The sequence below is a fragment of the Zootoca vivipara genome, chromosome 4 (assembly GCF_965207765.1).
Source record: "Zootoca vivipara chromosome 4, rZooViv2.hap1.1, whole genome shotgun sequence".
Lineage (NCBI taxonomy): Eukaryota > Metazoa > Chordata > Lepidosauria > Squamata > Lacertidae > Zootoca > Zootoca vivipara.
The window spans coordinates 46,625,564-46,638,904 of NC_142587.1; the positions used below are offsets into that span (position 1 = coordinate 46,625,564).

Genomic DNA, 13,341 nt, shown 5'->3' on the forward strand with positions numbered 1-13,341 from the left:
ATAATAACTTGTTTTCAGTGCTTGACTACAGATATGTGCTTAATCGTTTGGAGAATGCATTTAGATAAATAAGATTCTACTGTACACAAACTATCCTTTAAAAATCATCTTATGCTGAGGGTTAGTATTAGAGGTTGAAGCTATTTCACCGCCTCCTGGATTAAAGCAATCTTGGTATAGGTGTTTTGAAGGGCAACACCCCCTCAACATTGTCGTGCTTTGTATCACTGAGTAGGATTTATGTCTGGGAAAATGTGGGTTCCCCGCTAGCATATTCACTGCTTCTTTGATTGTTGTGAGGACTGTGGTATGAAAGTGTCATAGGCACCTATTCAGTACGGTTTGTAATGTGACTTGTGATGCCAACACAGGGTTGTTGTTTTTTTAATCTCCAGGCCATTTTGTAAGTATTACTTATCCTTCTAAAACAAAAGGTTTGGAGACTGTGCACTAAATAAACTGCATGACTCCTGCATAGGAGTGTACAACTTGTCAATGTTTTAAAATGGACAAACAGTAGCATGGCTAGCCTCCAATACAAGGTGGGCCTCTCCTTACCTTTTATATGAGTGTGGAATGTTGTGCTATTGACACAAACAAGTAATCTACATGGATGTTGCATAATGGCTTATATGCGCTTCTGGCAACTACTGATATAAATACAATTTACTTCAAAATTAAATAATTGCCATTTTAGAATGGAAGATAATATTTTTGTGTATCTGTATATCGGCAATCTATAATATGCTACCAAAATCCACATCAACTGATACATTGAGCATGCAGTATTTTAAAGTATGACATCACTTACATAGTATTTCTCCCAGTTTGTTTGCTAAGTAGGAAAAACATCCTTCCTTAAAATGAATTTAATCAAAACAAATCTATCAAAGCATATTTTATACAGGTACAAAACCCCAAACAAGCAATTAGAAACATTTTGCATGGGAGACAAGAGAGTAGAAGGCTCTTTGGTTTAAAAAGTTACATGTACTTCCTGGAAAAAAGTGTTTTAAATAGTTTTACACTTAGTCATTGCAGAATTAAAGATTATGAAACTAGAATAAAAATCAAAGAGGTAACCCAACAATAATTTAAACAGAATTATATTTAAGTATTTTCTGAAAGCTGTTTGGCTCACAATGTGCCACTAATTTATCTCCTTGTTAGTTTGCCTGATATCAGGATATTCCTAAACTTTTAAATCCTTTTTAAAATGTACAGTTTAAAATCCATTAACCACTTCCCACTTTCTGGAAGTATTGCAAACTGTGTTATATTCTTACAATTTTCTTTAAATATTTTTGAACATACATCATTTTCTTTGGCTAGATGACCCCCCAAATTTCATTCTATTCATGCCTCATTACAATTATGAATTGCAAAAAGAATCCAAGCTAAGCCACTGTGAATTTCTACTTCTTACAACTAACAGTGACTATATGGAACTTTGGGCTCGGGATATAAAGTACTGTATTAAAATCATGAAATAATTATCTGTGATTTTGAAAAGGGCTGGCTTTTCTCATAACTGAAATCTTCTCCTTTCTTCTCTTGATTTTTCTCACTCTTACAAGGCATTTCACCTGCCAGGTAGATAACTCTAACCCCAAAAGCCAGCATTTTCAACAGGAACAAACTTTGTAAATCTACCCTATGTATGTTAGAACATTTACTTGTCTAATGAAATAAGTTATCCCATGAAAAAAAAATGGTACAGCATTGCTTACTCCTGACAACGCCAAACATCTATTTAATTTCTATCATAAGTGAGAAGTTTCATGATTGTACTTCTCACTAGGTACTAGAGACAGAAATTTGTCCTAATGTATTAAATAAAAATAATTATTTCGCCATTTCCCCCCCGATATCAGTGATTCTTCAGCCATCTGGTGCTTTTGCTTTCCTCTGGCTAAATTGGTAGATTAAAGGATATCATAAATGATATCCTAATGACTAATTCATTTTCAACATTCTTTTCCTATTTATCTATATCACTTTTATCTCTTCATTGAGTATCTTGCCTTTTGGTCACATGGTTATCCTTTTTATAATAAACAAACAGGTATTTCCCCCATTAATTGATAATCATGATCCTGCTAAGGACTTACAATTTACTGATTTTTTTTTTTGCTAATTTATTTATCCTCTCTGATGTTTATTATTTTCACTAGATGCAATAAACTGGGCTGTTGGCTCAATCAGTTTGTTTCTACTAGAACATCTAAATATAAAATGTTTCCCCTTTTCTATTTAGAAGCTTGTCTTTAATTCTCACATTAAAAAAAATCTTGCCGCTACAGCGTGTGTTTCCTTTTAGTATCATCCTTCTCTCTCTGTCAGTGATTTGCCATATCAGTTTAAACATTTTAACTCCTTGAGAAACAGACCACGCATTCTGAATTTGTTTTGCCTTTACAGTCCTCCTGAACATACCATCTTATTCACTGCACTAAAAACTTACTTAAGCCTGCTTTTTACCACCGAACGTCCCAATTATGCCTCAAATAAAGCAGGAAATAGTACAAGTCCTTTTTCATATTATAGGCTGTTAGGGAGCATTTAATGAGCTGATGTAATGAATATGAGAGAAGGACGACACAGTAGGTAGGTAGCGCTACTCCTCTGTTCCGTTATCTTTGTTGTAAAATTGGTGTGCGTGATCTAACAGCACAGGCAGAAACAATTTCCCAGAAAGCAATAACATTCAGCCATCAGCAGGCAGTTAGGTTACAGGATTGAGAAGAAAGAGTAATTCATTAAATTCATTACCTCACATGAAGAAGACTGGGTGCGATAACTTGGCACAATCTTGAAGGTGATACTACCTCGCATTTCCCTCTGGAGAAAGTGAAATAAATTTATTTATTTAAGTATTTATTTTACAAAAAGCACAACAGAACACTCAAAACCATCTAATATTTCAAGAAAATAAAACACCTTAGGGCTTCAGCAGTTCTTTCAGAAATTCACATTCAGAAATAAAATAGAAAATATGGCAATCATGTGGCTGTATTTCAAACCAGATGCACCTGTAATGTTCACTTGTACTCATTAGAGGTCTTCAGGAATCAGCAAGAAATCACAAACATTTTGAACCTGCAAGCTGCTTCTCTCTTGGTGATTTCAACCATTTCTCTTTGTCATTTCCTGGCTTACTTTAGCAAACAAAGACATGCAACTATTTTTCAATTCACATGTTAAAATCAAAGAAAATAATTTTGATATAGCATAAAATTTGTTATATTGAAGATTGAAAAATAGAGAGTGGCATTGAATACTGACATTAAAAACTCTAACCTAAATTAACCATTATTATAAGGTGAAACCTGCAGCTTGTTGCAGATTTTATAATTATTATTTATTTACATAGCATGCAAAGGCTTGTCATAATCCATTATTTCTTTAAAAACAACAACGAGGCTAAATTCAAAGAATGGGATTATTTTATGAACAACAAATGCGGGCATACAAGCAGAAGATAACAACAAGGATAATCAAATCTTACAGATGAAAGCTGCTTAATAGAATGCTTTGAAAAATAACTTCCTTCCTGTGCTTAGTATTACTATGTAGATTGAGTTAAGTGTTTTATATAAAATGCATCTCCAGCCCTGAATAGAATGTGTAAACTTACACAACAAAAGACTGAACAAGTGTCTGATCAACTTCTATAACAGTGATCACTGAAGACACAATATTTTTCATTACTGTTTCATGAAAAAAAGATTGGTGTCACTGAACATTTTCAACTTCTGCTCCTTACCCTAACACACACACAAGTTATTTGTACAAACGTAAAAGGACAGGATCAGAATGGTCAGTCTAATTTTCGGGAGCATTACTTTTCAATGGAAGAGGAAAAACGATGATTTTTTTTTTAAAAAAACAAATGTTCTAATTTTGTCATTATGAGTATCCCTAAATCAAGTGCTGTGTGTGTGTTTGTGTGTGTGTGTGTGTGTGTGTGTGTGTGTGTGTGTGGTACAAGCCATCCCAACTGAAACACTTAGGGCTTATTCACGCTTACCTTTCCTTTGCTATTTCAAGGCACAGCTGCGATATAAAGCTCTGTGTCCGAGCACCCCCCTTTTTTTGCTTTGGAGCTTTCCCCATGAAAATTCATTCTTTAAAGCTCAACTGGAGCAAACAGCAATCCATGGGAAACCTCAATTAATGTTTGCTTCAATTCAGCTTTAAAGAGCAGGATTTTGTGCAGGAAGCTTGGGACACACACCCCCTCCCATGTTTGGATACGGAGCATTAAAATGTGGACCTGCGCCTGGAAAGAGCAGGGGAAAAGATAACTGTAGATAAGCCCTCAGGGACAGTAAATATCTTGTCCCACTTTAGTTGGTAAGCAAATCAGAAGAAGAGAGGGGGAAAGACCACAAATGCTTTGAGGCCTGAGGTTAAGCTTGCAAAGAATTATCTCTCGAAAAAACAGCCCCCAAACACTGTCAATTAATAGTGATAGGTGATGGGGAAGCAAAGCTCACAGCGCTGGACTCCATTATTTTAAGAAGCAAATTTGACTTTTTATTCCTCCATTGAAGTTAGATAAATCAGATGCATAATCATTTGCATACTTACAAGCATTTTTTGCAGCTGTTCCACTGTTTGATTTGCTACACTGATTCCATTTATTTCCCGAATTTCATCACCCACATGAAGCGTACCTATAGAAGCAGGAAAGCAATATGGCATTGTGTAACAGAAGCATCAAATCCCAAAGAGAAAAGGATTGGCAGTAAAAGGAGTCATACATGGAATAATATTAAACTACATCAACACTGTATATTCCTGCGTATCAGACTACTTTTTAACCCAGTAAAATATTCTCAAAAGTCGGGGGTCGTCTTATACGCCGGGTCGTATTTCTTATACAGCGAGTATATCCCAAACTCTATATTTTAACTGGAAAAGTTGGGGGTCGTCGTATACACCCAGTCGTCTTATACACCGAAATATACGGTATTAACATAAAAAATATTCTACTTTCATGAATCCCCGCGACGAGGTGAACTCCCGTTGCTCAGTCCCTGCTCCTGCCAACCTAGCAGTTCGAAAGCACGTCAAAATGCAAGTAGATAAATAGGAACCGCTACAGCGGGAAGGTAAACGGCGTTTCCGTGCGCTGCTCTGGTTTTCCAGAAGCGGCTTAGTCATGCTGGCCACAAGATCTGGAAGCTGTACGCCAGCTCCCTCGGCCAGTAAAGCGAGATGAGCGCCGCAACCCCAGAGTTGTCCGCGACTGCACCTAATGTTCAGGGGTCCCTTTAAATTTATTTCTTTATTAAATGTATAGATTGCTTTTTGCTCAAAGACCTTAAAGTGGCTTCTAACAATCATAAAACGATACGATCATTAAAACTCAATACAATTTAAAATCAGATCTATACTAAGCAGTAAATGCAAGGATGGCAGAAGAGAGAGAACATAACACACAGCAGAAACATAATAATAATAATAATAATAATAATAATAATAATAATAATAATAATATTATTAATACCCCACCCATCTGGCTGGGTTTCCCCAGCCACTCTGGGCGGCTTCCAACTGAATATTAAAAACACAATACAACATTAAACATTAAAACTTCCCTAAAACTTCAGATGTCTTAAAAAAATAAGATAGTTGCTTATTTCCTTGACATCTGATGGGAGGGTGTTCCACAGGGCAGGCACCACTACCAAGAAGGCCCTACCCATAAAATGTTGTAGGAAGCCCACCATGCACAAGCTATTGGAGGTGGGTCCTTGGCTGCAGTCCAGTTAGCTCATAATGAAGCCTTACTCATGGCTCTGGTTCACAAACTATAGTATGAAATCAAACTTTGCATTATATGTTGTTTCTTGAAGCATTTCTATGCTTCAGGTATAGCAACAGGACTTGCTGAAGCAGAGAGGTATGGGACTATAGCCACTGAACAATTCCTAGCACCAGGTACTTTGCAAAAGTTGTGTTAATTTGCTCTCGTGCCAACATTACCTTGTCTGTGAATCATTCCTCCATGCATTATTCTTGCTACAATGCAGTGGTTCAGCTCATTCATTTTTAAAGTGATTCCCTAGTAAAAAGAAACAATCAATTCAGAAAAGAGCGAACAAGTATTTCAGAAACTAAATTTGTTCATACATGAGTATTCTTCACAGGTGTGTAGTAGAAATAATGTCTGACCCAGCATGTTTGAAGTTGCAAAGACTGTTTATGGCAACCCTTAGATCACTGAATAAAATTCTGTTTTTAATTATAATTGTTTTTAGAATATTTTAAACTGAAATTGTATTTAGAAGGTGTTTTTTTAACTGTAACTGTTTTTGTTTTAGAATGCTAAAAAACAAAACGGAACCAAAGTTTGGATGTGTTTGCAGCCCTGGGCTGCTTCAAGGAGAGGGAGAATGAATGAATGAATAGGGTCACTGAAAGAGTTTTATTGAAATGTACTGTTTTTGGTTTTATGTTATGCCTTCTTTGCACTGAACCTTTTACAACTTACTTAGTGACTTTTTATAGTAAGCAACTCATAACATAATAATAAACCTACCACTTTCTACTTTGTTTGTGCAAATTGCATAAACATTGTAGTATTTTCCTTTCAGATACTGCACTCACAGAAATTACCGGGAAGTCACAGAGCTGATGTGCTGGGAAACCAGGGATATGCCAGCTCAAACATTGTTTCCAGACAGAATCCTCTGGGTCACTTGGGCTGTTATGTGTTAGTTTTTAAATATCTGAACCAGCTGAAAAAATGGCCAATTCTATTAATGGATTCATGGAAGCCAAAGGTTTCCATATACAACATTAGCAAATAGTTGTTCTTTAGAAGGTTTATCATGCAAACTTTCCAAGAAAATATTCTGTTATATCTGTTGCTGTTTGTCAGCTAACATTCTAAATCAAGGCTTATCACAGGAAAACTACTGCAGGTAAACCAAGAAAGGTCGTAATTCTTCTCTTGAGCGAATATCCTCTATCAGATATTTGAAGTTCACTTGGAGGATACTTTCTTAAGCTAGAAATCAGATATATAAACTGAGGTAACCTTTCTGAGAGTATCTATGACTTTATTCTTCTGCAAAAAGCCAAGTTGTTGTTGGAATAGCAACATGATAGAATTATCATTTCTTCCATTGCAATTTAAGGATTTTACTTTCTTTTCAGCATAACAATGTTGCATAGATTGCCAGCAATTCAGTTCCATTTCCCCTTGCCTATATTAGCCAGAATTCCATGACAGATGAGCATGCTCAGTGTTCATCAGTTCCTTCTGCAGTTATTCCTGCCCACATGGGCTTCTCCGTCTAGTCTTTCTTTTTCTGTATTTCTGCAGACGTTCTTAAGAGTTCTACCAACTTGGATTCTTCCTCTTGCGTGTGGATATTGTTTCAGTGATACATGGACTGGTGCGCAGCCATCTGTGTTAGCTATTAAGATGCACAACAGAATGGTGTGTGTCTGTTGCAAGGGAACCTTCAAAAGTTTTCCTTTTTAGGTAGGAGACTGCAAAGAATGAGTGAACAAGCAGGCACCTAAGCTAGCAAGAGCATGAATGGTCAGGTACCTTCATACATATGTGTTTCTGCTTTATTTTATAGCCATTCCATCTGATCCCCACTCCCATCCAGTTTTCAGTCCCGTCCCCCACAAACAGCTAGCATTCCATGGGCACGGAGTCCTCACTGGTCTACTTTGGGGGATTCTTCTCATGAAACTCTATTGTATGGCTGTTGCCTTTTTGGCTACATAAGCAACAACACTTGGAAAACTGAATTGGAATGAGAATACAGTATGATATAGTTGGGCTAAGCAGCTGCAGCAGCTACACAGTTAACTACAAATCGAAGTCTGTTTCTAAAGTTAGGAAAATCCAATATGTAATGCTACAACTTATTAAGAATCCCCAATAAAACATTTTTAATGATTAGCTATCAAATGCCATTCTAAAGACAGAAATTAAAAATGGTTTATAACTAAGTTTTATATGATCCATTCATTAGTCACAATCTACCATCTGGTAATGAATGGATGCAAATCAGATATCTTTATATGAGAGCAGCTGTCTGTTTACCATTGGCTCATCTGTGTTTTTCTGGAACTGAACCAATCGCACTCTTGTTACATTCTCCATGTCCATGTCTCCATTGGCGCTCTCTGGAGAATCTCCATTTAAATATGGAGAGGTGGGAGGTGGTGTAACTCGTAATGCTTCATCACTGTAAACTTCATGTGCCACAACATCATGAGTTTGAAGCAAGGCCTGTAAGAAAATAACAGTTATGGTGTTCCACAATTTCTTGTGCTTACTCTACATGTATGAGGATTGAACATATTCTACATACATAATGATGGTGCCTCTGAATCATACTGTACCTTTTTGTCATATTTCAAAACCCAAGTTACAGTGGTACCTTGCTTTACGAACTTAATCCGTTCCGGAAGTCCGTTCTTAAACCAAAGCGTTCTTAAACCAAGGCGTGCTTTCCCATAGCAGCAGGGGACTCAATTTACACTCAACAGGAAACGGAACATGTTCTGCTTCCAAGGCAAAGTTCACAAACCACAACACCTACTTCCGGGTTTGCAGCATTCTTAACCCAAGTTGTTCATAAACTAAGCTGTTCATAAACCAAGGTACCACTGTATTTACATTATTGTGTGATGTGTGCATACTTCATTGACACACATGCACACCTCTTAACTTTCCTTTAAAAAAATATTGTGGTTTGTTGGAAACAAAAGTATTGTACACTATGGGAATGGTGAGATAATGTTTGCTCTTAATAGCACCCTTAATTCAGTGAAAACAAAAACTAAAGAGTGGGTAGATTGATTGATTGATTGATGTTTTTGAGGAAACTGCAATTATTTTAATTAAAAGAGGAGTTCCAAGCGATAGCAGCAATACTCATCCACATGCAGAGAAAGAATGGCCAATGGCCTCCTTTCCAAGGTCCTTTTTTGGGGGGCGGAGTGGGTAGATTTTGTCACATTGCTCACTGCAGACCTACTTAGCTTATTCCAGAACATAATAAATTAGCTCCATATTTCCTGTCTTAACTTGGCCATGCCAAAGTCCAGCTATGGCTGATCACAGTGTCAAGGCTTTGAGTTACAGGCTTCCTCTTAGCCAATAGATGGCTAAGTTAGATATCAGACAGGCAGGACAGAAATAAGTTAAATAAATACATTTAAATAATAATATGTTGCTAATTTGTTATCACAAATTGTATGCTATGATAGTTGATTGCTCTCAACAGATTTGCATTTAAAATTATTTTACCTTAGTTAACTAACATCTCAATCCTATACATGTTTCTGCTCATAAGTACCACTGAATTCAGTGGTATTCCCAATGCAAAATTGCAGCCTTAGGTAAAATAATTGTTTCTGGACTTTTCTGTTGTCACTATGACTAGAAGATGACAAACGCCATAGGCAAGCATGATCACTGTCAACTAAAATGTTAGTAAGAGTTAATCCAAATGGTTGATTGAGCATACTTCTGTGCGCTTAGTTAGATTTTTGTTTTAATGCTCACAGGCTTCAGATGGTATTCCCCCCCCCCCCCCGGATGCAGAGGTTTTAACGACAAATGTTAAGAATGGCCACTGCAACATTTTATTGTTATAAAACAATCTAAAAATGTTTTGCATTTTTAAAACAAACAAACATTTGCTTACCATGAAATGAGGTTGTGTTAAAATACGTTTCAGTTCTTTTGCATCACTGTTTTCAGGGTAACATGAAATTTCTTCCAATACCTGCGAACCAAAACAGCATGCTAATTAAATGAATTGAACTTTTAAACACATTAATCCCCCCCCTCCGATCAGCCATAAGCCCTATTATATGAATTTTAACTCTACTATAGAAGGTCTAAAAAAAGTGAATTATTTAATTAAAATATCTTACTTTTCTTTTGACATGAGATTCATAAATAGTCTCAGATCTGCATATGTGTATCCCACACTTTAGCAGAAAAAGCTCCTTAAGAAGGCCCACAGTGTCCTGGGACAGATGCTAATACGCCAGTGTCAGGACACACTGTCTTGTGCAGAAGTGGCAGGAAGAGCAATGTGTTTGCTTTACCCATGAAGGGACTTTCCTAATTGGGAGAGTGGATTAGATAATTCCTAATTATAAGTGGATTTTGATGACTGTTGGGTGTGGATGTATCACTCAGTATGGTGTATCCATCATTGGTGTGTGTGTGTGTGTGTGTGTGTGTGTGTGTGTGTGTAAGAGAGAGAGAGAGAAGGAAAGGAAGGAAGGAAGAGAGAACGATAGAAAAGTGGGAGCAGGTGTACGAGAGAGATAGAAAAGGGGAGGGAGGTTGGTGGAAGAGGTGGGGCTAGGTGATAGAAAGGAGTGGGAAAGTATTTAGATAGTTGTGCGTTGTGTGTATGTAAGAGTGAGAGAAAATGGGGTCAGGTAGATCAGTGTAGTCTAGGTGTATGTGTGAAAGAGGGGAGAGCTAGATAGGTTGGTATGTAGTGTGCATGTGTGAGAAAGAGGAAAAGGTAGGTAGATCTGTGTGGTCTATGCCTTTATGAGAGTAAAAGAAAGAGGGAGAGGTATGTTGGTTGGTTAGTTTGTGTGGGGCGTGTGAATGAGAGAGAGAAGAGAAAATAAGAGGGGGAGAGGTACACATGTGCTCCTTGTTGGTACTAGATAGCAACATCATTCTGTAGGGGGAACACCAATTGTGTTATTGCCACAGTTGGGATCAGCAGGATATCACTGACTTCTTCAAGTTTTGTTAGGATAATCATATTAGGTATCTTTGTAGACTCTAACACCACTGTAGTTACTCAGGCAAACTGAACATTGTGCATGGAGCATGCCACAGCACCATGGGTAACATTTTGACAGTTAATTCATTTGGAGTACTCTTAATACACTGATTTAGGACATAGAAGTCTGTATTCAACCAGTTCAAACGCGTTTAAAATGCTTACCTCTTTGGCTCTCTGTACAGCATCACTTGGCGGATTCCTGATTTGCGGTGAAGATTTTGTGTTAATTTTGTCATAAAGCTAAAAGGAAAAACACAAACATCATAACTACATAGTCTGTTGTTGTTTAGTCATGTCCGACTCTTCGTGACCCCATGGACCAGAGCACGCCAGGCACTCCTGTCTTCCACTGCCTCCCGCAGTTTGGTCAGACTCCCCACCTCGAGAAGGAACTGGCAAGCCACTCCAGTATCCCTGCCAAGAAAACTCCATGGACAAAGACAACTACATAGTCTACCTTTTGCTAAAACATCTCTAAATTGTTTCCAAAACAAACATAACCACACAACATCCAAAAATGGCTATATCTTATGGCTATGCTAAAGAATAGGAATGGCCACAAACCATTTTTGATGGCCAACATTCCCCAACACAATTTACTGTGGACACAGTTGTGCTGTATAAAGTGCCTTTCCTCTACTGGCTGCCACTGAGAGCAGATATGAATGGCCTGAAACAGTAAGTAGTGCTCTGATCTCCTATGAAGTTTCCCAAGTGCTAGGGATAACCCAACATGCAGAAAACACAGGTGCACACCTTCCTATTTCCAGAGTGCTCTGACCTGCTCTCAATGGTAGTGGCTAGAGCTGTCTCCCATCGCTCCCGACCACTGGTCCTGCTAGCTAGACTGCAAGCCAACATACACTTATGAAACAGTTAAGTTGCACTGAACTCTGTGAGATTTGTTTCCAAATAAACATTAAAACTCAAGATTTATTTTTTTACAAGCACAGAAAAGGTTGTACAAATATCCCTTACCTTAAAAATCTGTGTATGAAATAAAAAGTAACACTAACTTCATAAGTTGATTATTCATATATTTTCAACTATAGTTATAGAGCTCAGGACAGACAAAGGTGGCAGCACAAACTAGACTCAGATATAAAAAAACTGATACTGTTCTATCACTATGCAGAAATTTACAGTGGTACCTCGACTTACGAATAACTCGACTTACAAATGTTTCGAGTTACGAATGGAGTTCCGTCAGCCATTTTGGATGTGGTTTAGATAGGATTTTTTTGACTTACGAATTTTTAGATACAATTTTTTGACTTACGAAGGTCCGTTCGGATTAAATTTGTAAGTCGAGGTACCACTGTAACTTGTCATCTCTATTCAGAATCACCCATGTAAGTTGGGTGATTCTATTCAAATGCCATCTCTATTCAGAATCACCCATGTAAGTTGTCCCTGATAGATGACTAAACTGCATGATTCCATAAGATAGATTTAATTTGTGCCCACCAAGGTAGGCAGCAGTGAACTTTTAGTGAATTGAGGATTTTGTTGCTGCCCCCACCCCTGCAGCAGTTGTGCTGTGGGAAATTGGGGAGAATATCACTTTCATAAGAAAAGTAAAATGGAAATCCCTTACGTGGGGGTTACAAGTTTCATGAATCAAAACTAATAAACTTGTGCTATATTTTCACGACCACCTGTAAGGTACGTATATAAATTAAGAAGATATAAGCACTGATGCTCCACAGAGAACTTGCAGGAAAGTCCTACTGAAGTCAATGCAATTTTCAGTTTGCTTTTCAGAAGCAACTGTTGTACAGATTTACATTCTAAAACAGGAACCATAATTGTGATTCATCATTTGACAACTTCCAGACTGGATTATCGTTATAGACATTTTATGGAGTTTTCTATGAAATGTGTTTGAAAACTATAATGGATCATGAATCCAGTGGCCATGTTTTTAGCTGCATTCAGTGAGAGGTGCCACTGAGCTCAATCCCTGGTGAAGCCTTTCTCTCTGGAAGAGCCTACTTCCTAGACAGAGAAGGGAATCCTCAGTGTCCGAGACACTGGATGGTAGCAAGTAGGAAAGAACGTCAGCTTTCAAGGAGTGATACTGGCTTCCAATTAAGGTGTATGCACAATTCAAAGTTCTGGCTGTTATGACCATTTATAGAACCAGCTAAAATATACCAGGCACTGATCATGATTTTGACATGAAATGTTTTAAGGCAATTTGAGGCAGGGTACCTTAAGCACTCACCTCCTCCAAACTGTTTCAAGATCTATAGCAATTTTTATATTCCCCACAACTAAGAAACATTGATTTGCTCAAAATATTTCAATAACCAAATATTTCTGCCTAGGAAAATACTTACATCTAGTAACGTATGAAGATGCTGATCCTGGAAAACACTATGTAGAAAATCTAAATCTTTTTCACTGCAATCTGTAAGCGCATGGATTTCCTCAAGGCTGTCCAGCACTTGTGAGACTGCTCCTATAGCCAAGGACACAGAGAAGAAACTACTTAGAGAAAAGACTGAGGGCTCAAGTGGAACGAGAATATTTC

General features: G+C 37.5%; 1 protein-coding gene across 5 annotated transcripts in view; it reads right to left on the bottom strand.

The window, feature by feature from the left end:
- CASK (calcium/calmodulin dependent serine protein kinase) overlaps positions 1-13,341 on the bottom strand; it is a 121,964-nt gene that overhangs the window by 27,827 nt on the left and 80,796 nt on the right. For all 5 annotated transcript variants that reach the window (XM_035116666.3, XM_035116665.3, XM_035116664.3 and 2 more), the window contains 7 exons: positions 13,148-13,269; positions 10,968-11,045; positions 9,690-9,770; positions 8,078-8,266; positions 5,995-6,073; positions 4,594-4,679; positions 2,773-2,841 (listed from right to left, as the gene is read on the bottom strand). In XM_035116666.3, coding sequence (XP_034972557.1) covers positions 2,773-2,841; positions 4,594-4,679; positions 5,995-6,073; positions 8,078-8,266; positions 9,690-9,770; positions 10,968-11,045; positions 13,148-13,269 — 704 coding nt within the window. The remainder of the gene's footprint in view (positions 1-2,772; positions 2,842-4,593; positions 4,680-5,994; positions 6,074-8,077; positions 8,267-9,689; positions 9,771-10,967; positions 11,046-13,147; positions 13,270-13,341) is intronic.